Below are 25140 nucleotides of genomic sequence, written 5' to 3'. Positions count from 1 at the left end.
ACCTCTATGTCCACAAAATTTTAACTGTAACCATTACCAAAATTCCAGTGTCATTCTCTTCATCAGACTGACCCATCTCACGCCTTCCACCCACTTCTGGTAATCACAGTATTGTGTGTACGTTCATGCGTGCAGTGTGTGTGTGTGTGTGTGTGTGTGTGTGTGTGTGTAAAATCTATGAGCTAGTTTTGATGTGATTTCTTAGTTTTCTTTGGTTATATTCCACAGAGAGGAACCAGCTTGTCTTTGTCCTCCATTTTCTGATGTATTTTGCTTATCATAACCAGCTTAAATGTTATCTCACTAAAGGCAACACTTTTTTTTTTTGTAATGGCTGAGTAGTATCCCATTAAGTCTGCACACCACAAATTCTTCATCCAGTCAACCACACATAGGTATATAGGTTTTTTCCATGTCTTGGCGATTATAGATGATGCTACTATGAACATAAGCGTACATATGTCTTCTCAGATTAGAGTTTCTGTGTTCTTTAGATAAATATCTTGAAGTAGCATTGCTGGGGCTTATGAAAATTCTATTTTTAGTTCTTAAAGACATTTTTAAGCAGCTTCCCATAAAGGCTAAAATAATTTGTATTCCCACAAACAGTCCACCCTCCCCCCCAAAAAAAATCCTTGCCAATACAGTTTCTACTCTTTCTGATTAGAAACAGCTGTGATGTGATGTTTTATTGTATTTTTATTTGATCTTGCCTAATAATAAGCTTTTATTATGTCCTCTTTTTTTCTCTTCCCTAATTTTAATAATTTCAGGGGGGGGCGAGTGGTGGCGTACCTGGTTGAGTGCACATGTTACAGTGCGCAAGGAGCTAGGTTCCAGTCCCCGATCCCCACCTGCAGGAGGAAAGCTTCACAAGTGGTGAAGCAGGGCTGCAGGTATCTCTCTGTCTCTCTATAACCCCCTTCCCTCTCAATTTCTGACTGTGTCTATCCAATAAATAAAGATTTAAAAAATAATAATTTCAGTCCTTCAGGTCACGTTAGGGTTCTTCTACATCCTTATTGTGTAGAGTCAAGTTATTTATTTGAGCTTTTTTCTTGTTTCATAGACATTCAGGCACAGATTAGGAAACAAGAAAAAGCTCAAATAAACAACTTGACTATACACCTTAAGGATGTAGAAGAAGATGTTTTAAAATCTGAGAGTGTTTTATTGAATATGGAAATTTCCAAACTACCAACTTTTTTGAATACTACCTTTATCTTTTCATTTATTTTAACAAATACATTTTATTAGTGACTTCACATTGCACCACAAAACCATAAGACAACAGGGGTACAACTCCGCATCATTTCCACCACCACCACCACTTTTTTTTTCTACTTACATACTACTAGGTATTATCTACTTGGTATTTTCCCTTGAAGATTATTTCCCTTAAACCAAGATAAATTTGTCTTTTAAAAAAGACAGTATTCATGAAACGTATAGTTTAAATATATATTCTTTCCTATTTCAAAAAATAAAGTTATTATTAAAACTGAAAACCATCTTTTTTTAAAAAATATTTTTATTTTATTTTTGAGAGTGATGCAGAAAAAGAGAGATAGACACAGAGAGAAACACCAGAACACTGCTCAGCTTTGGCTTATGGAGGTGTGGGGGACTGAACCTGCAACTTTGGAGTCTCAGGCATGAGAGTCTGTGTGCATAAACATTATGCTACTTCCCTTGATTGAAAACTGTCATAATCTAAAGTAATAAATATGCCCTACTTATTTACATACCACAGAAACATAGGTGAAAGAGGCATCAGGTCAAGGATATAGTATAACGGTTTTGCAAAAGATTTTCATGTCTGAAGTTCTCATGCCCCAGGTTCAATCCCTGACATTATCATAAGTCAAAGCTGAGCAGTGCTCTTGTTTAAGGATAAAAGACAAAAGAGACATTTACAAATCTCTACTTCCAAAATTTTAGTAAGCTTGTTGACAGCTCCAATGTATCCTGTGAACATAGATGCTCCCTTTAAATAATTCAAAATGTTAACCGCCTACATAATTTTCAAGTAATTAATGATACAACTTCATTCCACTCAGATCTTAATTTGCACCACAGCAACCAGAACACACATTATTATGTCCCTATAATAATAATAAGCTGAGTGTTCTCCCTTGTGGAAGATGAACTGTGGTTAGGTACTCTGACTACAAAGGCAAGTGAGTTCCCAACCAACTGCTTTCTAAAAAGAACAAACTCAAAAGCTTCTCTCAAGAAACTCTTTATAGAGTTAGCATTTCTAGGTTACATTTATAATCCTGTACTCATCCTCATAAAAATCAATCAAATGAACATAGCTCTTTTTCTCCAGTGTTATATCATCTGTCATTAAGTACTATTGTCTTTCTAGCCTTTAAACATCTATTTCTATCCTTTAAACATCATAAAAAAAAAAAAAGAACCACAACCCACTCCCCCGACCCCGTGTTTTTGTTTTCTACTGAGAACAGAGTTATTTATTTTTTTTCTATTTTCAATGTAGTTCTCCTAATGCTAATAGATATTTTGGGGAAAATTTTTACCTCTTTCTGTCTAAATCTCTTTTATCTTCCTCTGATATTTAATTAAAGAACTTCTATAATTATATTTCTTATTCAAATATCATTTTGGGGAACACGACTTAGTTTCAAGATTACATAACAAAAGAATGTACTAATTTCCAGTTCATAACTGTCAAATTGAAATAGATGATCTAGGTGATATTATGAATATTTGCTGTGTGGCATAATTATGGGTACCTGAGTCATTTCAGAGGGATACACACTCGGTGTTAATATTGAGAAATGTTCAGATCACTTTTATTGTTGTTCTTATCTTGACCAGAGCACCACTCAGCTCTGGCTATTGGTGGAACAAGGGATCAAACCTGGGACCTCTTGCATGTAAGTCTTGTGTGCTGCCATTATAATCTGTCCCTAGTCCGGACTCTCTTGAAAGTATTCAATAACAAATTTTCAGGATGAACAAAGTATTCAGAATGAGTAAAAATATCCTCATACGTCCTGTCCCCACTTGCAGGGGAAAAGCCTCATGAACAGTGAAGTGGCACTGCAGGTCTCTCTCTCTCTCTCTCTCTCTCTCTCCCTCTCTGTGTCCCTCTTCCTTCTCAATTTCTACCTCTATCCAATAAACAGCAGTAAATAAAATAAAATAAATTTGAAAAACTCTTGTAAGTCCTAAAACCTGACAACAATGTGATCTGATTTAGTATACTCAAAATTATGTAAGTATTTTTTATTCATTCTACACAGTTCACATGAAGAATATTCAGGAAAATTAGTGAATGTTTGTAGCTATATAACAAATTATTATTTTACAGATTAACTGGTATTCACACTTGATTATTGAACAAGTGTTTTAAACATCTTTATTAAAATGTTCTATCACTTCTGTTTTTTAATTTTTTTTTTGATTTGACATTTGTTTTCAGATTTATAAAATTTCAGAAGCATAGTTTCACACCTACTTAGGTATACAGTTCACTAATTCACCACCAAGATGTGTGTATTCTTTATTCCTGTTCCCTCTGATAACCATGGTCGATTCCACGAAGTCTAGAAGACAGCTTGGTTACTTTATTTATTTATGTACTTATTGATTTATTGCCAGTTCACTTGCTTCTTTTATCTATATTCCATATAGGAATTTCTATTACTTTTAAATGATCAGATGCCTTGCTAAATATTCATGTTAAGTTATCAACCTTCTGCACCCCATACTGACCCTGGGTCCATACTCCCAGAAGGATAAAGAATAGGGGAACGATCAGGGTGGGGGTTGGGATACGGAGTTCTGGAGGTGGGAATTGTGTGGCGTTGTACTCCTCTTACCCTGTGGCTTTTGTCAGTGTTTCCTTTTTATAAATAAAAATTTTTTAAAATGGGAGGCATAGATATGGATATGGATATAGATATATATAGAGAGAGATATAAAATGGTTCAGCCATATTTGTGACCTTGGGAGAACTACTAGAGTTATCAGTGGAGGGAATGGGAACAGAGAACTCTGGTGGTTGTGCTTTTATTTTATAATTTTGGAAATCAATATTAAATCACTAATAAAAAATCATCAAGAGCTATGTTGATGTTATACAAGAAAGCTGTCTGGGATTGAGAAATTGTTACTGATTGGTAAATGATAGAAAGAAGTTATTTTCTTTATGTTTTTAAATACCCTGCTATATAAAGTCAACTAGCAATATTCCTTACCTGGAAAAAATTATTGGTTCCAAATAAGCCTCTTCTTTTCTAAAAAAAGTAAAAGAAGTAGTCATCTGGAATTTTGAGACTAGCAAATACATTTACATGAAATTTTTTTTTTCAGTTTTCCGACACTTTATTTTCTAATAAGAGTTCTTTTTAGAGGGAAAGAGAACTACAGAAGAGAGAGCAGGATATCACTCCATCATTACATGCCAGGGATCGAACATGGGGTCTCCCACAGGCTGTACATGCTCTACAGCTGAGCCATCTCCTGGTGCATATAACTTTCTAAAATCTATTTTCCTTGTTTGTCTCTGATTAAAAAGCCTGAGAGGTTTATGAACTAAAAATCAGCAAGAATTAACACTAGCAACTTATTCTAATGAGAATCGTGTTGAAATGAAAAGCAAACACTGTTAGTGCAATTAACTGGTAGGTAATAAAAATGAAAGATGAGGTTCTGGCTGTTACCAGGAGTTGGAGCTAATTAGAGGCTACGTATGGACAAATTCACTATCATATTACAGTATTTATAAAATGAATTAGTGAAACTAGCCTTCTCACACCATCTATTACATATATTCCTATTGTGGTAAGAATAAATAGAACATTTTGGTGTGTTCAAATAAAGTTATAGAACAAAAATCTGTGTGAGTTTAAAAAAATCACTGCTTTCACTGAATATACTAGATTAATCTGCACAGTGTAAGCAGTAATATAAAAAAAAATAATGGTGCTGCATTTAGCAGCTCTTCAGCGGGATGACCACATTGCAGTGGAGAGGTTTTGGGGGGGGGACTACAGGATCAGAATGACATATGGTATGATATAGCTTATCCATTTAGATTCTATTTAATAGATAATTTGGTAGGTAAAACTTTCGGCAAAGATATAGAATTACAAATGTTTAACTATCTTGCTAATTTCCAAAAGCCCTACAATTTGAATTGTATTAATGTAAGGGTCTGAAAATGATTACACCAGTCATCAATTGTCTTGAATGTAAGAGCAGTCTGGGTACCACTCTAATAAAAATTCAAAAAAGATTTATCAAGAACTATAAGGGTCATTTTTTTTCCATGTGGTTACATGACTAGGTATCCATACATAAATTAAAGATGGGGTAAGTTCATCTTAAACCTAACCATCTATCTAAGTCACTCTAACTCAAAGCACGTATGTTAAGTACTTATTATACAACAGGAAGTCTAGTAGACAATACTAGATTTTCTATTAATCAGAGATAGAAGCAAGGTTTTGTCTTTTAGAATTAAAAGTCAGTTGTTCAACAAATATTTTTAGAAACCTAATATGTTTTAGATGTTGTCCCAGGCTAGATGGGCTTGGATGAGTCAAACATAAAAAAAGGACATAATTTTAAGAGTGAGAACGATTGGACATGCTTGCTCTGTTTAGCCAGAGACTGTGAAGAGATGATTAAACAAAATAATGAAGCATGAGATGGCACATAAAAGTCTATCTCCTCTGTTCTACCTCTACTTCAAGTTTTTTTTCCCCCTTTCTTTTTCTGATCTCCCACACTTCACATATGTAGGACCGACCCTCCCTTTAATTTTTGACATGAAGAAGTTATCCTCATAAGGGTATTTGCCTTTTAATACTTTTCTTCTATCATAATAATCCTCAAGAACATTATAATAAGATAAACATACATAGTTTTTACTATATTTCAGAAACGATACTCATGGGTCTTCTAGCGTCGTCTCCAGCACTGCGTGAAACAGACATTGCTACTATCCTCTCTTTACAAATAATAAATCTGCTACTGTAAGAATTCTGATGCCTGGTCTCTAGAGTCTGTGAGTGTTGAAGCCAGGATTCAGACTCAGGCAGGAACCTTTTCCTGTATTGTTCTCTTGGAAGGAGTAGTGAGCAGGGAAAGATGCTATTTTGAGTTACATTGCTACAAAGTGTGATTTGGGAATGTTTCTAGAGCTTCTGTGGAGTGGAGAGCAGTTATCTCTTTAAAATACACATGAAGTTGATCTGGTGTTTGAGTTTATCTTAGAGAAACGAGTCTCAGCTTTTCTTTTTTCTAACATAGACCCGTTCCTTTTAATGTAACTTCAGGAAAGCATATACAAACATTTAAGCTGTCTTATTCTCTTTCTGTATTGAAAATACTTGGCTTACACAAATGGAAAAAAAAAGAAGTTCAAAGAATATTCAGATTTTATGTTACTCACTGATAATCAATTGTGTTCATCCTCAATTTACTGCAAAAAGGACATTAGCTGCTACACAACCCGTGACTTAGAGCTATGAGGAAGTTTGGCAAAGCGTCAGTTTATTATCCATGGTATTATCAAAATACAGTAGCACAAAAGTGGCTGAGCCCTTCTTGTTTCAATTTGTAAAAGCTTGTAATAATAGGGTCTCAGAGAACTTCAAATACTCCTAAACCAACACATTTCAATGTGATAGCTGTATCACTGAAGAATGACATTCTCTGAAGTTACTTCCAGAAAAGTTTTGCCTTTTATATTTAAATACACAGACTTAAATGACCACATGACCTCTGTGTCACTTTTAAAAAAAAAAATCTGTACAAATTTAAATAAAAACAAAACAACTATCACAAATATAAATTCATTTTCTTAGCTGTCAAGAAATACAAACTTTATATTCTTGGCAGCATTAACTCAACCACTCAACTTCATGCTGTTTTGAATTTCAAATCAGGAGGTTTCAAAGCAAATAAACCACACAGAACACTATCCTGGAATTTCACACTACATGCAACCTGTACTTTTACATTTGGAAGTCTGGAAAAGCTGAGACTTGTCATAATGATGCCGCTTCTTGTATTCTGAGTCCTCTGACAGGGGTCCACCTGAATGACATCACTCACTAAAAGAAAGAGAAATGGCAAGCTGCTCCCCACTGATGGCTGATTCAACCAAGAGTCATGTTTTGGAAAGGTGTTTCCCCAATGAATTGCCAGTTCTTATTACACCACATGCTGACTGTTGCCCTGCAAAAACAAAATCAACCCTGTCCCTGTTCCACTGAGCATCAATACCAGAAAGTTAACCAGTCATTCAGAACTGGTGGAAAGTTTGAACTAACATAACTCACCCTCACAGAATAATGAGTGACATTATACCTAAGTCTTAGACCCAATAAAACTATTATAATTTTACTACAACCATTTTATCGAAAAGCTGTAGGCTTTTAAATATCTTTAAATCTTTATTATGAATGAGAAGGAATGACACATCTATGATTCAGACAGTCTGCTTTACCTGTAAAGCCATGGCAAATACGTAAAAGTAAGGACGTTATCCCACGACTTAGTGAAGTTGACTTAGAACTCAGGGTCAAACAAGCAAAAACCAGGAAGTAAGGAGTGTGCTCTTCAGCTTTCAGGATGCTGAATTCAGGACATCTAAGCAGAGGATTTTCTTTTCAATCACCAAGACAAAGTCAACAACTGGATCACCCATATCACCATATCCCTCCCAGAAGAAAGGTCAATTAAAGTGACCTACATTTCTGAAAGCTAAGAAGGAATGCTCCATGTGAAATATAACTCATTTGGAGACTTTTCTACTGAGCTTCTGTACAGTACTGAGTACCTAGTACTTGATTAAAGAATAACAAAATGGCCATGCGTTAGTTTTTGCTTTAATATATATATATATATTGTGGGGAGGGGTCACTGAGTACAGCACATTTGTCTATGCATGTGTATGGTTTCTCAGTTCTGAGTAACAGGTATCTGCTACATATTCTTGTCCTCCACCCCTGCCCCCAATCAAGGGCCCCACACCCCTCTCCCTTCAGACCCCCTATTCCATTCCCTCTACAGAGTTCCTTAGCACTTAGTTGGCAGCTGGGAGGTGGGTCAGTGGTAGAATGCAGGACTTTCATGCCTGAGATGACAAGTTCTAGCCCCAGCACCACTCACAGCAGGATGTTCTGATTCTCTCATCCTCTCCCACATTCATTCTTTACCTTCCATCCCTTCTCTTTGAAGTTTAAACACACAGCACACCTTACTTGACTTAGGTGTTTAGAGTAATCAAATTATTAAAAAAAAAAAAAACCTAAAACAAATGAATGAGTGGGTTTCACCTTTTCCCTCTGTTTAGTAGAAAACAGGTAACACTTTTGACACATAATTTAAAAGCCCTGAGTCAAAGTAATCGTTTTTTAAAGTATCTTTTTTAGAATGATACTTATTTTTCTTTTAGTGAAAATTCCCTAAGACTAGACCTGTGTACCTTACTGAAACTGAAAAGCTAACAAATTATCTTTTATGTAAACAAATACGGATGGTACAAATGTAAAATGTTCTATTTTCCTGGCTGACTGCACATGCCTGGTGATTTTCCATGCTGCCAGGAATCAAGAGTGATGCAGCAAAGCTGTAGTTATGCCACAGGGTAATTTAAGAAGCCACATCAAAGAGCACTTCAGAAAGTTGTTTCAGACTTCCAGCTGAGGTCCTCAGTGGGTCTGATACTCAATGGGCTGCTCAGTCTATCTCACTGCACAGATGCACATGCCCAGCATTTGCTTTGGATATTGATGATTCTCCTTGTCAGATGAGTAAACTAAAGATTTGTGATTCAATTTATATGTATTTTCTACAGGCTAAGATATATGTTAGATCCTTTCCTCATGTTTAGGAACTACTCTCTGCCCTAATCCAGCTTTCTAGCCCTATTCTCAATTCTGACACCATTTTCCCAGACAATACTCTGAGACCACCTGCATGTTAGCTGTCAGGTTCAGGCAAAAATTACTAAAGTCATGTGCCCCTTGGAACATACTTAAAATAAACTTCCTAGATTCTTCCCACATGAAGACCCCTAGTTCCATCTGCTCTATTCCTGCCTTTGGGTTCCTATTTATTAAACAAATTATCCTGATTTATATCTTACCACCTTTCAGTCACCAAGTTGCAGATACTGCTATGATACCATCCTAACTTCCCTGGGCAGATGACCTCAATAATGTGTCCTGAAGAGACCTACCCCTACTAGGGAAAGACAGGAACAGGCTGGAGGTATGGATCTATGGATCAAAATGCCAACATCCATGTCCTTTGAAGAAGCAATTACAGAAGCCAGAACTTCCACCTTCTTCACCCCATAAAGAATTTTGGTCTATACTCCCGGAGGGATAAAGAATAGGGAAGTTTCCAATGGAGTGGATGGGACACAGAACTCTGGTGGTAGTAACTGTATGGAACTGTGCCCCTGTTATCTTACAATCTTATTAATCACTATTAAATCACTAATGAAAAAGAAAAAAGAAATAAAATGCATGTTATAAGGTCTAATTAGTTAATGTGATATACTAAAGGAATTCCGACTTTTTGACTAATTCTCAGGCCCTTATAAACTTCCCCTTTCTAATAAAAAAGACAAACATTAGGATAGTGAACTAAATGATGTCTCCCAAGTAAGCTCAGTGTTCCTCTGTTTCCATTCTTGAAGGGGTAAGTGCTAGGTATAATTGGAAACCATGAAGAGATGCAAAGAAGGTTCTTGAAAAGATTTTCATTTGATCTTCAAGACTTCTTGTCCCTACAGCTATTTTTTTGGGGGGGAGGGCAGGCATAATGGATGAATATAATTAGAAAAATCTGTAATGTCTGTCAAAAGTAAAGTAGGAAACAATTTACACGAAATATCTAACTACCCTTGCAAGGGAATATAAGGAAAATAAAAACATTAAAAATTATGTGGAATCTCCCAGGAATTAACAAGTCTTCTCACACAATAAAATAGTGAAGCCACAATAAGTACTGTTAATTATTTTTATGTAGAGAAGTTACTATCCTCAAAGTGTTAATATTTTATATTTTTCAGTGAGGTACTTGTATATTCGAAGAGAAAAACAGTACAAGGCTGACAATATATTGCTGACAATGAGCTATTTTACCTAAATAAAAACACCAACAAAATAATGAAGAATATGGGAACAGGAACTTGATTTATCAAGGAAAAATCTAAAATAAGTGAGTCAGGTGTTCCCTAAGTTATTAAATTTACTACCACATCAGGGTGAACTACAATGAGAAATAAATAATTTTAGGAATATGAACTGAAGCATATTTTTTCAACTAATGTACAAAATACTAATTAGGTATTTATTTAAAGTTATGTCATGACAAATGGTTATAACATAGTACATTTTTACATTGGAAAAGAGATTCATCATTCTGGAACCTTTTGGAGGATCAAGATAATACCTGAAATAGAAGACAGTCACCTACTCAATGGGTTTCCCTTTTATTCTTTTAAAGATACTGACTTGCTGTCTGGGGAGGTGGCTAAGTGTGTAGAGCTTAGGAATTACATATGCAAGAAAGCAGGTTCTATTCCTGGCCTTACATAGGCCATGCTCTAATTTCTGTTATCTTTCTCCTCCTAAATTAAATAAATAAAACTTTAGAAATAAAAATAGTGACTTAAAAGCAACCTTAACTCACCTTCAAGATTAAATTTCCATAACTTAAAATTCAGTGTCAAAAATAAATCTGAGAAGTATCTTTAAAAAATAGAACTCTTTATTATTTAGCAGGACAGAAGGCCTATGAATAACCAAAAACAACTTGCTGATACTTACGGATGTCGCCACCTAGAATTATTGGTGCAAAGTGTCCAAATCTAAGTGAGACTATGATTTTTTTCTCTATTTTGATGTTACATGGCTCTGCTAAGAGACTAGGGAAGTAATGAGTTTTCTTGACTTAAAAATCAATGCATCTCTTGAACAGCCAAATGCATTAATTGACATCCTTTCAAAATCACTCTGTCAATGTTAAGTTTGAAAAGCTGTTCAGCAACTAAAATCTGCTATATCCTAATGCTGAGGCAAAAACAGGTTGGTGACACAAATGGAAGGGTATAATATGAAAAGAAACCGCTGCCTGACAGGAGGAAGTGAAAAACCAGAAACCCAAGTCTGTTTGAATGTGGCCGCTAGTCTATCTGTTTCCACCAAATGGACAAAACTTGTAAAATCCTATACTCAGAAGAAACCTGATAGTTTGAGGACTTCCATGGCTTAATCAAAGGCAGGGAAACCTGCAAGGCTAAGTAGTTTGGGCACTTAATGTCCACTGCTATGCTCTTTATATTTTCAGACTTAATTTTTTTATTAGTGATTTAACAGTTATCTACAAGATAGAGAAATTGTGTGTGTGTGTGTGTGTGTGTGTGTGTGTAGTCCCACATCACACCCACTATCAAAGGCCTGCCACCCCACCCCCACACTGATAACTACTATAGTTGCCATCAAGTCTTAAAGATGGTTTACAGTTTGCTTACTATTTTCTTTCTTCCTCAGTCACTCCGTACTTCCTTACCTCCTACCCTCCCTCCCTTCTTCTCCTTCTCTTTCTTTCTTTCCTCCTTCCTTCCTTCCTTTCTTTCTTCCATGTGTTTCAATCTTTATATTCAACATATGACTGCAATCATCCTTTTCCCCCTGCCAAAACTATCCATTACCTCCTTAAGTTTTATCCATTTTGTCACGAAGGACACGATATCAATATCAAGGACACAATATCATTTTTTTTTCAACTGCAGGGTGGTAAGTATTCCGCTGAATATAAGCCCCATAACTTCTTTGTCCAGTTATCGGAAGTTTTCTTTTAGCTTGTTTTAGTCATAGTCTGAGAAGGCTACCCTTTCTCTCGAAAATAATTCCGAGTGGAAATTCAAATCAATGAAAATAGTTCTGTTTAAAGCAGCTAAATCGAGTTCCAGATACACATCCCTAATTTCAATCTAATGTCCACACTTGGTGACATCAGAATTAGAAAATGTGAATACTAGGAGAATTGTTACAACTTGTTGTAGTCTCTTCAGTTGGGATTAGAACCTAGATCTGCTTTGGTTGCCAGATTTGCTATTAAAATTTTAGCTGCCTAGTTCAAAATTAAATTTCAGGTACCTGACAGATGTTTATTATAAAACATCCTATGCGATGTTTGGCATGTGTTTATACATTTCATCTGTTGTCCCTCCTCACTAATCCCCACAGGAGGATGTCACAGTCAGCCTAGTGTTTATTCTAATGATTTTCCTCTTTACAGACTCCCTTGTCACAGTTAAATGTTTCAGGATTTTCCTGACGAAAGTGGTTCCTTAGTGCTGTGGATATTTGACTACAAACTTTTTTTTACATCATGTATTCATCTTGCTATTGCCCATCTGCCTGAGTATTGATTTCGCTTAGCAAAAATAAATAAATAAATGTCTTTTTGACTCTACTATATATTTATGTCATAGTATTTATACCATATTGTAAAATTAAAGAGACTTAATAAAGCGCCCTGCTCTGCTCTCTGCAGTGACAAGTGCTTTAATGAAATATACCACTCCAGATGTTTGCAAAAAGTTCTCTCTCCCCAAACTTTGATACTTTTCCACCATTGTGGACTAGGACCACAAAGCACACCCTTCAGTCCCTTCTCTGTCCTCTCCTTCCGCAGACTCATTGTCTTGGTGCAATAAACACACCATCCCCAGCCCCGTCCAAGTTTTATTGAGGTTGGGTGGTGGTACACCCAGTTAAGCACACAAACATAAAGATCTGCCCAAGGATCTAGGTTCATGCCCTCAGGCTCCCCACCTGCAAGGGGGATGTTTCACAAGCAGCAAAGCAGGTCTGTTAGTGTCTTTCTCTCTCCCTCTCTATGTCCCTCTCCTTTCTCAAGTGTTCTCTGTCCAATTCAATAAGATGAAGAAAATAGCCGGCAGGAGCAGTGCATTTGCAGTGCCAGCACCGAGCCCTAGCAATAACACTGGAGGCAAAAACAAAGAAAGAAAGAAAAACAAAAATGATTTTATTGAAGCACCAATGGTTTGCAATACAGTTGCTGACACATGGGTAAAATTTCACAAAAAGTTTTCTTGAAGAAGCATGATCACATAGTAAATTGTTACAAACACAAAATCTCATGATACTCACGAAAACTTCTGATTACATAACAGTGACCATTTAAATTTATAATCTTTCTACTGCTCATGAAAACTTTCAGAACTGTGGCTGAATTATTTTGTTTTTTTAGATGCTCTCACTTATAGATGGAACTTAAGAAATAGTAAAAAGAAAGAAAAAAAGGGGGGGGGAACATGAGGTGAAACTTGGACTGGGCTGGGGATGGTGTGTTTATTGCACCAAGAAGACAATGGAGTCTGGGGAAGGAAAGGATGGAAAGGGGCTGAAGGGAAAATTTGGGGAGAGAGAACTTTTTGCAGACATCTGTGATGGAGAGATGAGAAACTATACTCGAGTGTCAACAACGGGACTGTAAACCATTTGGGAAAAGATCATCGTGTAGCTCAGTCTATTAGATTGCTTGGCATGTCCTTGTCTTTATAGAATTCCTTAATTTTTTTTTTTAAATTTAGACTTCTGTCTTCCTCAAACTTCTAACATTCTTAGATATAGGGCAAGTTCATATATCTAAAACCAGGAGAAGTTGAGATGTCATTTTATTTAAAAGATTTCATAAAATTTGTCCGAAATTACTAAATTTCTACCTGAGAACACCACAATAAAAAATGTTGTCATTTATCAAACTTCTGCAGTCTGCAATCAGACTCTGGGGGTTAAGAATCTGGCTTCTCAAATCTGGGGTTAAAAGCTGGCTTCTGAAAATCAATCATGCTCTCAGCAGAGAAGAATATTGCAGTGATGTGAAAGCTGAAATTGAGACTATAATCTTTTGTGATTACCCTGAAGGCTGGGGCCAATGCAAAAGGGAAATCTATGAATTGCTGATAATTTCCCGTGATGACCAATTCCCAGTAAATTCTGATCTCATTCTTGCTCGGTAACAAAATGACAGTTCCTCAAAAGTGTAGCTTCCAGGAACTCCTTAACTGGGTGTCACAATGCTTCTTCACAATCTAGTCACCCATTAAAAGGGCTAGGATAGCTTTCTCTGAAGACAATGGATGGTCTGATTGCACAAGTGATAAGCTGTATGCTACAAGCTGTCTTTGCAGAAAGTTCCTTTATGCAGGAACTTATTTCAGATATGTCTCTTTGGGATGGTTTTCCCCTCACCCTCAGAAGTCTTTTCAAATTCAAATTTTCAAATTGCTGCTCCTAATCCTTGTTTTAAGGAACTGGTGATGTTATCTATAATAGCATTAACAGCAAGCATAGCTATTTTAAACTAAAATATATACTTCCTAAACCCAAGAAATAGATCTTAGCTCCCATATGCCCTTAGAATCTACCTTAATCAGGAATGCTATAATGCATAACCTGGCTTGTTTCATGTAATTGGTTAGAAAGAGGAGATCAAATATATAGAAATGTTAACACCATATAAAGAATAGAATTGGGGGCCAGGTGGTGGCGCTTCTGGCTGAGCACACATGTTACAGTGCACAAGGATCCAGGTTCGATCCCCTGGTCTCCACCTGCAGGGAGAAGGCTTTACAAGTGGTGAAGCAGGGCTGCAGGTGTCTCTCTGTCTCTCTCCCTCTCTATCACCCCCTTCCCTCTCGATTTCTACCTGTCTCTATCCAATAAATAAATAAATATGATTTTAAAAAAAGAGTATAAAGAATAGAGTCTTGGTGCTCTGAGTCCTTGCATAAAAAAATAAACAAAACACAAGAGTCAAGGTCAGCTAGGACTGTTACAGGCTTACTTTAAAACAAGTTAAGTGAGTTCTCTCTCTTTAAATAGAGAAAACTTTCCAAGTGGCTTTTAGGAGATGGAGTACAGTTGATACATTTGACCGACTAAATAAATGCATGCCAGCACCTTTCTACAGATGCCATTTCAAAATTGGAAACGGAAGTATACATCATATTAATGCAACTATTAGAAAGCACTTTAGCATATGACAGTTTCAATTCATTTTGAGAAATGCAAACTCTGTGTTTGCTTATATTATTATAATAATGAGCCATCTTCCGTATTATGGAAGTTTGGTATACACATAAGAAAACAGAGAAATTGATCCAGGTATATATTTTAATTTTTTAATCACCTCTTATTTGATAGAGATATCCAGAAATCAAGAGGGAGAGAGACAGAGAGATACCTGCAGCATTGCTTCAACATTTGCAAAACTTTCCCCTTGCAGGTGGGGACCAGGGGCTTGAACCCAGGTCCTTGCACACTGAACACATGTGTTCAACAACCAGGTGCGCCACCACCCGGCCCCCAGGTACATATTTTTAATTGTTGGACATTTTCTGTACACCTTTAATTACTTGTAAACATGAAGGAATCAGACATATTTCCTATTCCACCACTCAGATCTTTAGGGAGCTCCAAAAAGTATTCTTAAGAGAAATGTTTACAATAACCATGTCATTAAAATGATGTTTATTTTTTAACTAGAATATGCTGCAAGAGTTTTTTAAATTAGAATCTTGTAGCCACAAGAATTATTTAATGTGCTCAAAATATATGTCCCACAAGAATAACCTCTAAGGAATACGCAGTTAAGTTCAGTGTGCGATGCTGTAGAGACCAACCCTTGGTTGTCTATTTAGCTTTTCCTCGTTTGGTGGTAGAATCCTACAGCGACAGGAACAGAAGACTGGATTATATTCTTCAGTCACCCAATTTATTAAAAAGTGACAAAAATGACCTATGTAGACTATCTCATGTGGGTGTGTTAATAGTATTAATCGCAGATATCTCTAAAATATGCTAGCATTCGGGGTCGGGCGGTGGCGCAGTGGGTTAAGCGCATGTGGTGCAAAGCGCAAGGACTGGCATAAGGATCCCGGTTCAAGCCCCCGGCTCCCCACCTGCAGGGGAGTCGCTTCACAGCCAGTGAAGCAGGTCTGCAGGTGTCTATCTTTCTCTCCCCCTCTGTCTTCCCTTCCTCTCTCCATGTCTCTCTGTCCTATCCAACAACGAACAACATCAACAATGGTAATAATAATAACCACAATGAGGCTACAACAACAAGGGCAACAAAAGGGGGAAAAAATGGCCTCCAGGAGCGAGGATTCATGGTGCAGGCACTGAGCCCAGCAATAACCCTGGAGAAAAAAAAAATATGCTAGCATCCTGAAATATGAGAATCGATGGAAGTAAGCTATTGTTCATACAATTTATGTTTTGTCATCGTATGTCAGGCATCAGATCATAAAGAAGAGGGGAAGGGAAATTGACAATTACATCTGTGAGTGGCTGAGTGGTGGTGCACCTGGTTGAGTGCGCATATTTCATTTTTCATTGCCCAAGGACGGGGGTTGGAATCCCGGGTCCCCACCTGCAGGGGGTAAGCTTTGTGAGTGGTGAAGCAGTGCCTCTGTCCCTCTCCCTCTATATCACCCCTCCCCTCTCGATTTCTGGCTGTCTCTATCCAATAAATGAAGATTACAAAAAATAAATAAAGAATAAATCTGTGAAAAAAGTCATTTTCATGGTTCTTTCTGAACTCCACAAAGATGGTGAAACTTCACAGATGATAAGCAACATTCCTGTTCATCTTTAACACCCTCAACTGCAACTGTAAAGGTGAAGGGGCTGGGATATTTCCAAACATTTCGATCCCCCAAAGAAACCTCAGACTGAATTCTAAATACCAGAATTTAGCGAGAGGGAGAAAAAGCAGTCTGTGCTGTTGGAGAGGTTCCCAAAATTCTGGTAAAAATCTCCCAGGGAACATCATTGTCACTGAATGTCTACAGAGCAACAAGTCCAGAAATACCTTTCTGGTGCTGGGAGTAAGGATTTGTACAGTCATATTTTGCTCCTGTAAGAATATTTATTTAAGTGCTCTTTACCACAGGCACATCAATACTTGTTTGGTGGAAGGAGTTATTAATGATGTGGTGTCTTCTTTTTTAACTAATTGCATATCTGTTTACAATAAGGCAGAATACATTTTTAAGAAAAGGGCCTGACAGGGACAATTTTTCTAAGTTGATGCTACTCTTGAAATACCAAGCTGGGACAGTTCCAAGACTAAAGAAGTGTGTTGCCAGAAAAATTTGAGGTGTCCTCCAAGTACACATAATCCTTGAAACTCTAGCACTGAAAATGAGGCTTCAGAACCATGTGAGGCTGAAAGTGGGATCATGAAAGAGACATGCAGAAGGACAAAGTTTGGTGGAATCGTGGTACCTCTTTTCAGAGGCTCTTGACTCAATGTCCCATTCTAAGTTCTGCAGTTCTGCTATGATTTTTTTCTTTAGTGGTTTATTTTAAATCTGTCTGCTTTGTTTTTAAAAATTAGTTTAAATTTTATTTTAATGAGAGGAGAGAAAGAGACAGAGAGAAAGACAGAAACAGAGGTCAGGTAGAGTATTGCTTAGCTCTGCCTTACATGGTGCTGGAGACTGCATCTGGTATCTGGAGCCTCGGGCATAAACGACTTTGGCATAACTACTCTGCTGTCTCTCTAGCTCCCATCACGTCTCCTTTAAGATAGTTTTTATCAGCTGAATTGGCCATACACTATCATAGAAGTCTCTATTATGTTATGGAGAATTTATAAAAAAGGAAGGTGTAATTGCTATTAGAAAGTAGAAAACTTTTATTTTGGGGCCAGGTGGTGGTATAACTGGCTGAATGCACATGTTCCAGGTTTGAGCCCCCAGTCCTCACCTACAGGGGAAAACATTTGTGAGCGGTGAAGCAGTGCTGCAGGTGCTTCTCTCTCTCTCTCTCCCTTCTCTCTCAATTGCTAATGGGCTTTACCTAATAAATAAATAAAAGATAATATAAATAATTTCAAAAAAGAGAAGAAAAAAGGAAAACTTTTGTTTTATTCTCTATAACCCATCCTTAGTAGAATGGCTAGTAAATGTAGACAGTAAGTGGTGGGAAGAATTTGTTTCCTAAGTGACCCCCCCCCAAAAAAGAGAAAGAGCATACAGAACCAACCATTATATAAACACTCATGTGTCTAGACATACATCCCACAGAGGCATATATTCTCAAGAGGTTTTACAAAAGAGTAGATAACAGGTGAATTTGAGAACAAAGTCCTGAGATTAAAAAAAAAAAAGTCAAGGCACATGAACAAAATTTTATTTTTTTATATTTATTTATTTTCCCTTTTGTTTCCCTTGTTGTTTTTCATTGTTATAGTTATTGTTGTTGTTATTGATGTCGTTGTTGTTGGATAGGACAGAAAGAAATGTAGAGAGGAGGGGAAGACAGAGGGGGAGAGAAAGACACCTGCAGACCTGCTTCACCGCCTGTGAAGCGACTCCCCTGCAGGTGGGGAGCCCGGGGCTCGAAATGGGGTCCTTGTACTTTGTGCCACGTGCACTTAACCCGCTGCGCTACCGCCGGACTCCTACATGAACTAAATTTTAAAAGGATGTGGCTCTAGTTTGAGAGGAACAGGAGACAACTGTACAGATGCTCACAATGTCGCTTTTCCTCTCGATACCTACTGATTCTGCTTACATAATTTGCCCAGTATTTAATCGGCATCTAAGTCTCTTTAGCAGGAATCTGTGTTTAAATATTTGTGCAAAAGCTTCGTTAATTTTGCTCTAGATTCCAATGATGACCCATAAAATTTTCTCTGCTTCTCAAAGGACACAAAGAGTGTTGCTGTTGACTTAAAAGGCAATCGTCCCGTCACCTCGAGTCAATTTGGCCTGTTTTAATACTGTATATATCTTTAAAAATATTTATTTATTCCCTTTTGTTACCCTTGTTGTCTTATTGTTGTAGTTATTATTGTTGTTATTGATGTCAGCGTACTTGGATAGGACAGAGATAAATGGAGAGAGGAAGGGTAAGACAAAGATAGACACTTGCAAACCTGCTTCACTGCCTGTGAAGCAACCCCCTGCAGGTGGGGAGCCAGGGGCTCGAACTAGGATAATTGCGCCGGTCCTTACGCTTTGCGCCACGTGCGCTTAACCCACTGCGCTACCGCCCGATTCCCAATGCTATATATTTCTTTGGAACATATAAAAGAATATGACTCTTCAGTATATTTGAAGCATATCACAAAAAGTAAAAATTCAATGCTCTTTTTTTTTTCCAACTTGTGATAAATGTGTCATTTCAAGTTGCAGCTTGTTCATGATGGCAAAATGCTGCTAGAATGAAAAGGAAAAGTCAGCACTCATAGTATTGAGTATCAAGTATTTTCCTTAAATGAAAATTCCAAATGAAAGAAAAATATGTATCCAAATGCTTAAATAAAACTTCAGATAGGTCAGAGTATTATGTTAAATAAGGCAGGATGAGAAGAATGAATACAGGAAAATCTAGCTCATAGATGGGACTTAAGAAAGCAAAGAAAAACAAAGCCAATGGTAATACAGGATGAGGCTTTGACTGTGATGTGTGTGAAAGGCTTGGGATGGTGGAGGATGACTGACCGTTAGGTTGAGAGTGAGCTGTGCTGACACCTATTTTGAGGAAATAAGGAACTGAATCTCTTTGACAACAACCCTGGAAGTTAACTTATCCTAATAAAATCATTTCAAAAAAGTGAGGTGGGGGAGGAGGGAAAGAGGGGTTGAGGAGGAGGGAAAGGGGAGGGGGAAAGGGAAGGGTGAGGGAGGGGAAGGAGTGAGAATAGGAGATAGAGACAGACAGATGATAGCTAGATGGATAGATAGGTAGAGCAAAATACTAAAGTCAGATAGAAAAGTCAGATAGCGGGAGTTTGGCGGTAGCGCAGCGGGTTAAGGGCCCATGGCGCACGGCATAAGGATACCTGTTGGAGCCCCCGGCTCTCCACCTGTAGGGGATTCACTTCACAAGCAGTGAAGCAGGTTTGCAGGTGTCTATCTTTCTCTCTTCCTCTCTGTCTTCCCCTCCTTTCTCCATTTCTCTCTTTCCTATCCAACAATGATGACATCAATAATAACAACAACTACGACAACAAAACAACAAGGACAACAAAAGGGAATAAATATAAAAAAAGGAAAAAAACTAAAAAGAAAAAAAGAAAAGCTCTAGCTTGCTTCAGGTTTCCTTCAAATAAAACCTCCATGAGAATTAATTCACAGCATGAGCCTCCATGAATTTACAGCAAAGTAAATATTCTTTTGATCCCCAAGTCCTTTATTGTGGACCTCTGAAGTAAAAATTATTTCACTGCAAAAAGTGAAAAGTTAAGTATTCAATGATACAGCCAAACTACGATTGCTCCAGAATGTCAAAGGAGACTAGAATGTGGCTCTGCAAGGTAGCAGGATAGCACATTAAAGAATGTGTTTGCTTTGCCCCGCCACAAGCCAAGCTGGAACCTGGTCCCCCCACCATACCACTTCAGGGGTATGATCTCTGTGTGTGCCCCTCTCTCTTTGTCTCTCTTTCTCTGTCTCTCTCTTTCTGTGTGAAAAGTTCAACACTAAGTGGTGAAACCCAAGAGATGACAAAAAGAAAAATTCTAGAATAATAAGATACGCAGAAAACATATACACCATTTCACTGCTTGGCACAGATGATTCCAAGAGTCATATAGCAATTTGGGACTTTATGCTTTAGAACTCATCTTTATTCTGCTCCACGTTCCTTGTTCACGAATCAGGAGAAAAGTAATTTCAAGGTGGGAAGTAAAAATCAGATTATTTTTCACAAAAATGAGATCACTGAGTCTTTCACAACAAAGCAGTAGTGGTCTTGATTATACTTTTGCTGTCCTAGAACAAAGTACAAAAAAAAAAAAAACATAGCAAAGCTTGCAGGGACTTTTGTAATAAACAAGTATAAAAAATATCTGCCAATTAGTGGAGAAACTGACAGGTGACAGAGGTCTGGAGGTGACTCTTGACGCTAGAGCTCTGCAGAGTCACACACATATATTCAGTATGTGACGGTCACAGAGATACTTGATGTATTTAGCACAGACAACCTGCAGATTGCATGTGTAGCTGCTGCAGAACAGAACACTACCAAAAGGCTGGGCGATGCTGGAGCACAAGACTGGTGAGGGTGAGGACCCACGTCTGGGCTCCTACACCACACACGCTGCTTGGGTGTCTCTGTCTCTCTCCCTCTCTCTCTCTCTCTCTCTCTCTCTCTGGTTAAGTAAATGATTAATCCTTTCCAAATTACTCCAGGTGACTAAAATCCCAAGTTCATTTGATCATAGTTCTAGTTGGTGAAAGGCCCATCTCTCTACATACCAATCATTTGGGTGCGAAAGCCTCAATATGTGAATTTGGGGAGAGATATGTGGTTCCTATGGTGTGCATATGTGTCTTCTAAATGGATTTTATCAAAATTCAGGATGGTAAGTGTGAAATTTATTCCAATTCTAAACAAGTTGCTTCTTAAAGAGAAACAAAACAAAACACTACATATTATCCTGGTTGTTATCTACTGAATGATGTTGCATGTGTGACGATTCAGGTTCAAGTCCCCAGTCACACCTCAGGGAGAGCTTCATGAGTATTGAAGCAGTGCTGCACCTTTCCTAGGCTCCTTCTCTCTCTTATTTCCTAGGCTCCTGTCTTGATCAAAAAAGAGAGGAAAAATAAGATTGCTGGGAGATTAATAGTGCAGGTGCAGAGCCTCAGCAGTAACGATGGTGGCAAAATAAATAAATAAAATAATTCCTGTCAAGTAAAAGGTATGGGAGCTAGCAACTGTTATAGGAGAAACAATTGTGTATATTTTGCAAGTTAACAAAATGTTTTATACAATAGTTAAAGGGTGATGGTGGAATGAATATCAATTTACAAATTAGTGAATAAAATACAAATGAAAATTGTTCTGTTGACACAAAAATGAAATTCATTCTTCATGGCCCTCGAGCACCATAGAATTCAGCAACTAGTTTTGCCTAGATTTCTTGGCTTTCTTTGTCTATCCTTTTGTAGTCTAATTTATTTCCTGTAAGGCTTTTGGGCACTAGAGTATTTTTGTTTATTTTATTATTATTTTTCCTAAACTTTGTTAGCTTAGTAGGCATCTTTTCAATAAAATTTAATAATTGATTCATATGTTATTCAAACTAAAGCTTACAAGATGTAACATATTTGCAAAACTTCCCTATCATGCACAAAGAAATTCAAAACTTTAGCTGGAGAAAAGTCCACAATTAATTATTGCCATCAGATTGGAAAAGAATGAGAATTCTCAGCAAATTAAAAATAAAGGTAAATACCTGGGTTCGTCACATAGTCCTTACAAAGGAATCAGCAGTATTGTTATTCCACTGCTGGATGGAGTTGGGGGGAAGATGGTGAGTGAGTGAGCACTGCAAACCAAGAAGCTGGGTTCCTTTTGTCTTTTTTTTATTTATAAATTATCTTTATTTATTACAGACAGTCAGAAATCAAGAGGGAAGGGAGACTAGAGAGAGGGAGGGAGGGGAGACAGAGAGAGAGGGAGAGAGAGAGAACTGCAGCACTGTGGGAGATCTTTAGAGACTTATGCTTTAGTTTGCATAGCATTTCACCTGTGATTCTCGACAGTCTCATTACAGAGTACAATTTATGAAATGCAAAGCAAACATCCTCATCTCATCTCCTAGACATGCAACTGTGACACACAGCCCACTGTGACTTAGTAGTTGTGAATTTCAAGCACTATCTTCCTTATCATGTCTTTATGTCAATCTGCTTGGACAGCACCTCAAACTATCATTCTTTAAAAAGAAATCCATCTGTAGCTTCTTTATAAAAATATTTATCTTAATTATTTCACAAGAAAGAGAAGCTATGCTTCACATGAAAGAAAGGAGAGACACCAGAGCACTATGATAGCAGGTGAGATACCTGGGGTCAAAATGGGGAGCCTCAGGCATGCAAGTCTTGTACTGGGCCAGATGAGTTATTTCCCTAGCTGCAAATAACACTGTGTGTGTGTTAGTGACTGAAGGTGACAGGAACTGAACCTGTCTGTAGCATGCAAGTCCTGCGTACTACCATTATTCCCTCAGCCCAAAATTTTTACCTATTAGATAAACGGGCAGAGATGTTTGCAATTCTGAAATGTATAGCAAGACAACTACTAAATGGAAGCTACGAAACATAATTCTTCATTGCATATCATTTTCTTTTTCATTGTGGGTTAATGGTTTGCAGGGTAGACTTTGACACACAGGCACAACACATAGGCTCTCCCTCAATGTAGCGCCCCTTCCGCCATCATACACCAGGACCCTGATGTTTCTTTGTCCCATTCTATTCCCTCCCTCCCCAGAGTCCTTTGCTTTGGTGCAATGCGTAACACCCAGTCCAAATTTCATCTTGTGTTTTCCCTTACTGTCTTTTTCCCCCCCTTAAGTTCCACCTCTGAATGAGATTATAGAGCAGGTATCTGTTTTGTTTTTGTAATGTGGGAGAATCTCATTTCATTCTCGTTAGTGTCTCCTTTAACAATATCATCTCCTACTATATAAACAGAAGGAAACTGCTACTGTATGCACTTAGTACATACGGACCCATATTTATAAACCCACTTAAAACAGCAAAAATTTGCCCTAAACTTTTAACTGCTGTCTCAGTCTCTGGTAACAATGAGTTGCAATAAACTCAGGTGTCCAACAACAGATGAGTGGCTGAGTAAGTTGTGGTGTATAGACACAATGGAATACTACTCAGCTATCATTCCCTTTCTCTACAAAGCCCATATTTCTCCCAGTCCTGGGACCTCTAGGGTGGGGCTCACTATGCTGCATGCTTCTCTCAATTCATTACAATTGATACCGCATCTGCTGATTCCAGCCCACTCAACGCAACCAGTACCGCCTCAGCATATTTCACTTCGGACTGTGTCCAGAGATGTCAGGTGTGGAATATTAGCCCTTCAGCTTCATTACTCTGGTTCCAAATGTTACCATGACGCCACCTGACTTCCCTTGGCAGATGACCCCACTGATGTGTCTGGACCCCCGCCTCGCGAGACCTCTGCCCCACTAGGGAAAGAGAGAGGCATGCTGGGAGTGGTTCGACCTGCCAACGCCCATGTTCAGTGGAGAAGCAATTAAAGAAGCCAGACCTTCCACCTTCTGCACCCCATAATGATCCTGGGTCCATACTCCCAGAGGGATAAAGGACAAGAAAGCTTTCAAGGGAGGGGATTGGATATGGAGTTCTGGTTGTGGGAATTATCCTATGGCTTTGTCAGTATTTCCATCTTATAAATAAAAAATTTTTAAAATAAAAGACAAAAATGGTAATTTCACCTTTTCCAGCCCATCTTGGATGGAGCTTGAAGGAATAATGTTGAGTGAGATAAGTCAGAAGCAAAAGGATGAATATGGGATGATCTCACTCATAGGCAGAAGTTGAAAAACAGTATCAGAAGAGAAAAGACTATGCAGAGCTTGGACTGGAGTTAGCGGACTGCACCAAAGTAAAAAACTCTGGGGTGGGTGGGCGGGGGGAGGGTTCAGGTCCTGGAACATGATGGCAGAGGACCTAGTGGGAGTTGTATGTTATGCATGTACAAACTATTGTATTAACTGTTGACTCTAAACCAGTCATCTCTCAATAAAGAAATTTAAAAAAGAAGACTTACAATATACATTTTATATTTGCTAACATTGTCTTGATTAAAAATAAATAGATTGGGGGCCGGGTGGTGGTGCACCTGGTTGAGCGCATGTATTACAATGCACAAGGACCCGGGTCTGAGCTCCTGCTCCCCACCTGCAGGGGGAAAGCTTCATGAGCGGTGAAGCAGGGCTGCAGTTGTCTCTGTCTCTCCCCCTCTCTATCACCCCCTTCCCTCTTGATTTCCGGCTGTCTCTATCCAATAAATAAAGATAATAAAAAAATTTTAAAAAGAAAAATAGATTATAATGACATTAACCTTAGTTTGCAAAGAAAATGTAAAGTATTAAGTACAGTATGAATTTAAAATTTCTAACAAAAAATTATGACTTTAAAATATATATTCTGGTGGTCTGGGAAGTGGCACAGTAAATAAAGCATTGGACTCTCATGCTTGAGGTCCTGAGTTCAATCCCCAGTAGCACATGTACCAGAGTGATGTCTGGCTCTTTCTCTCT

The 25140-nt window shown here is 37.8% G+C and overlaps 1 protein-coding gene across 7 annotated transcripts in view; it reads right to left on the bottom strand.

Moving 5' to 3' along the window:
- ZNF385B (zinc finger protein 385B) overlaps positions 1–25140 on the bottom strand; it is a 368360-nt gene that overhangs the window by 62313 nt on the left and 280907 nt on the right. For 3 of the 7 annotated variants that reach the window (XM_060177629.1, XM_060177632.1, XM_060177631.1), the window contains one exon: positions 4230–4268. The exons of the other annotated variants lie outside the window; for them this stretch is intronic. In XM_060177629.1, the coding sequence (XP_060033612.1) occupies positions 4230–4268 (39 nt within the window). The remainder of the gene's footprint in view (positions 1–4229; positions 4269–25140) is intronic. 7 annotated transcript variants of the gene reach the window in all.

Source organism: Erinaceus europaeus, chromosome 18 (assembly GCF_950295315.1).
Source record: "Erinaceus europaeus chromosome 18, mEriEur2.1, whole genome shotgun sequence".
NCBI classification, from domain to species: Eukaryota; Metazoa; Chordata; class Mammalia; order Eulipotyphla; family Erinaceidae; genus Erinaceus; species Erinaceus europaeus.
The sequence above is the reverse complement of the archived record's forward strand: the minus strand, read 5'-3'. Positions and strand labels throughout refer to the sequence as shown.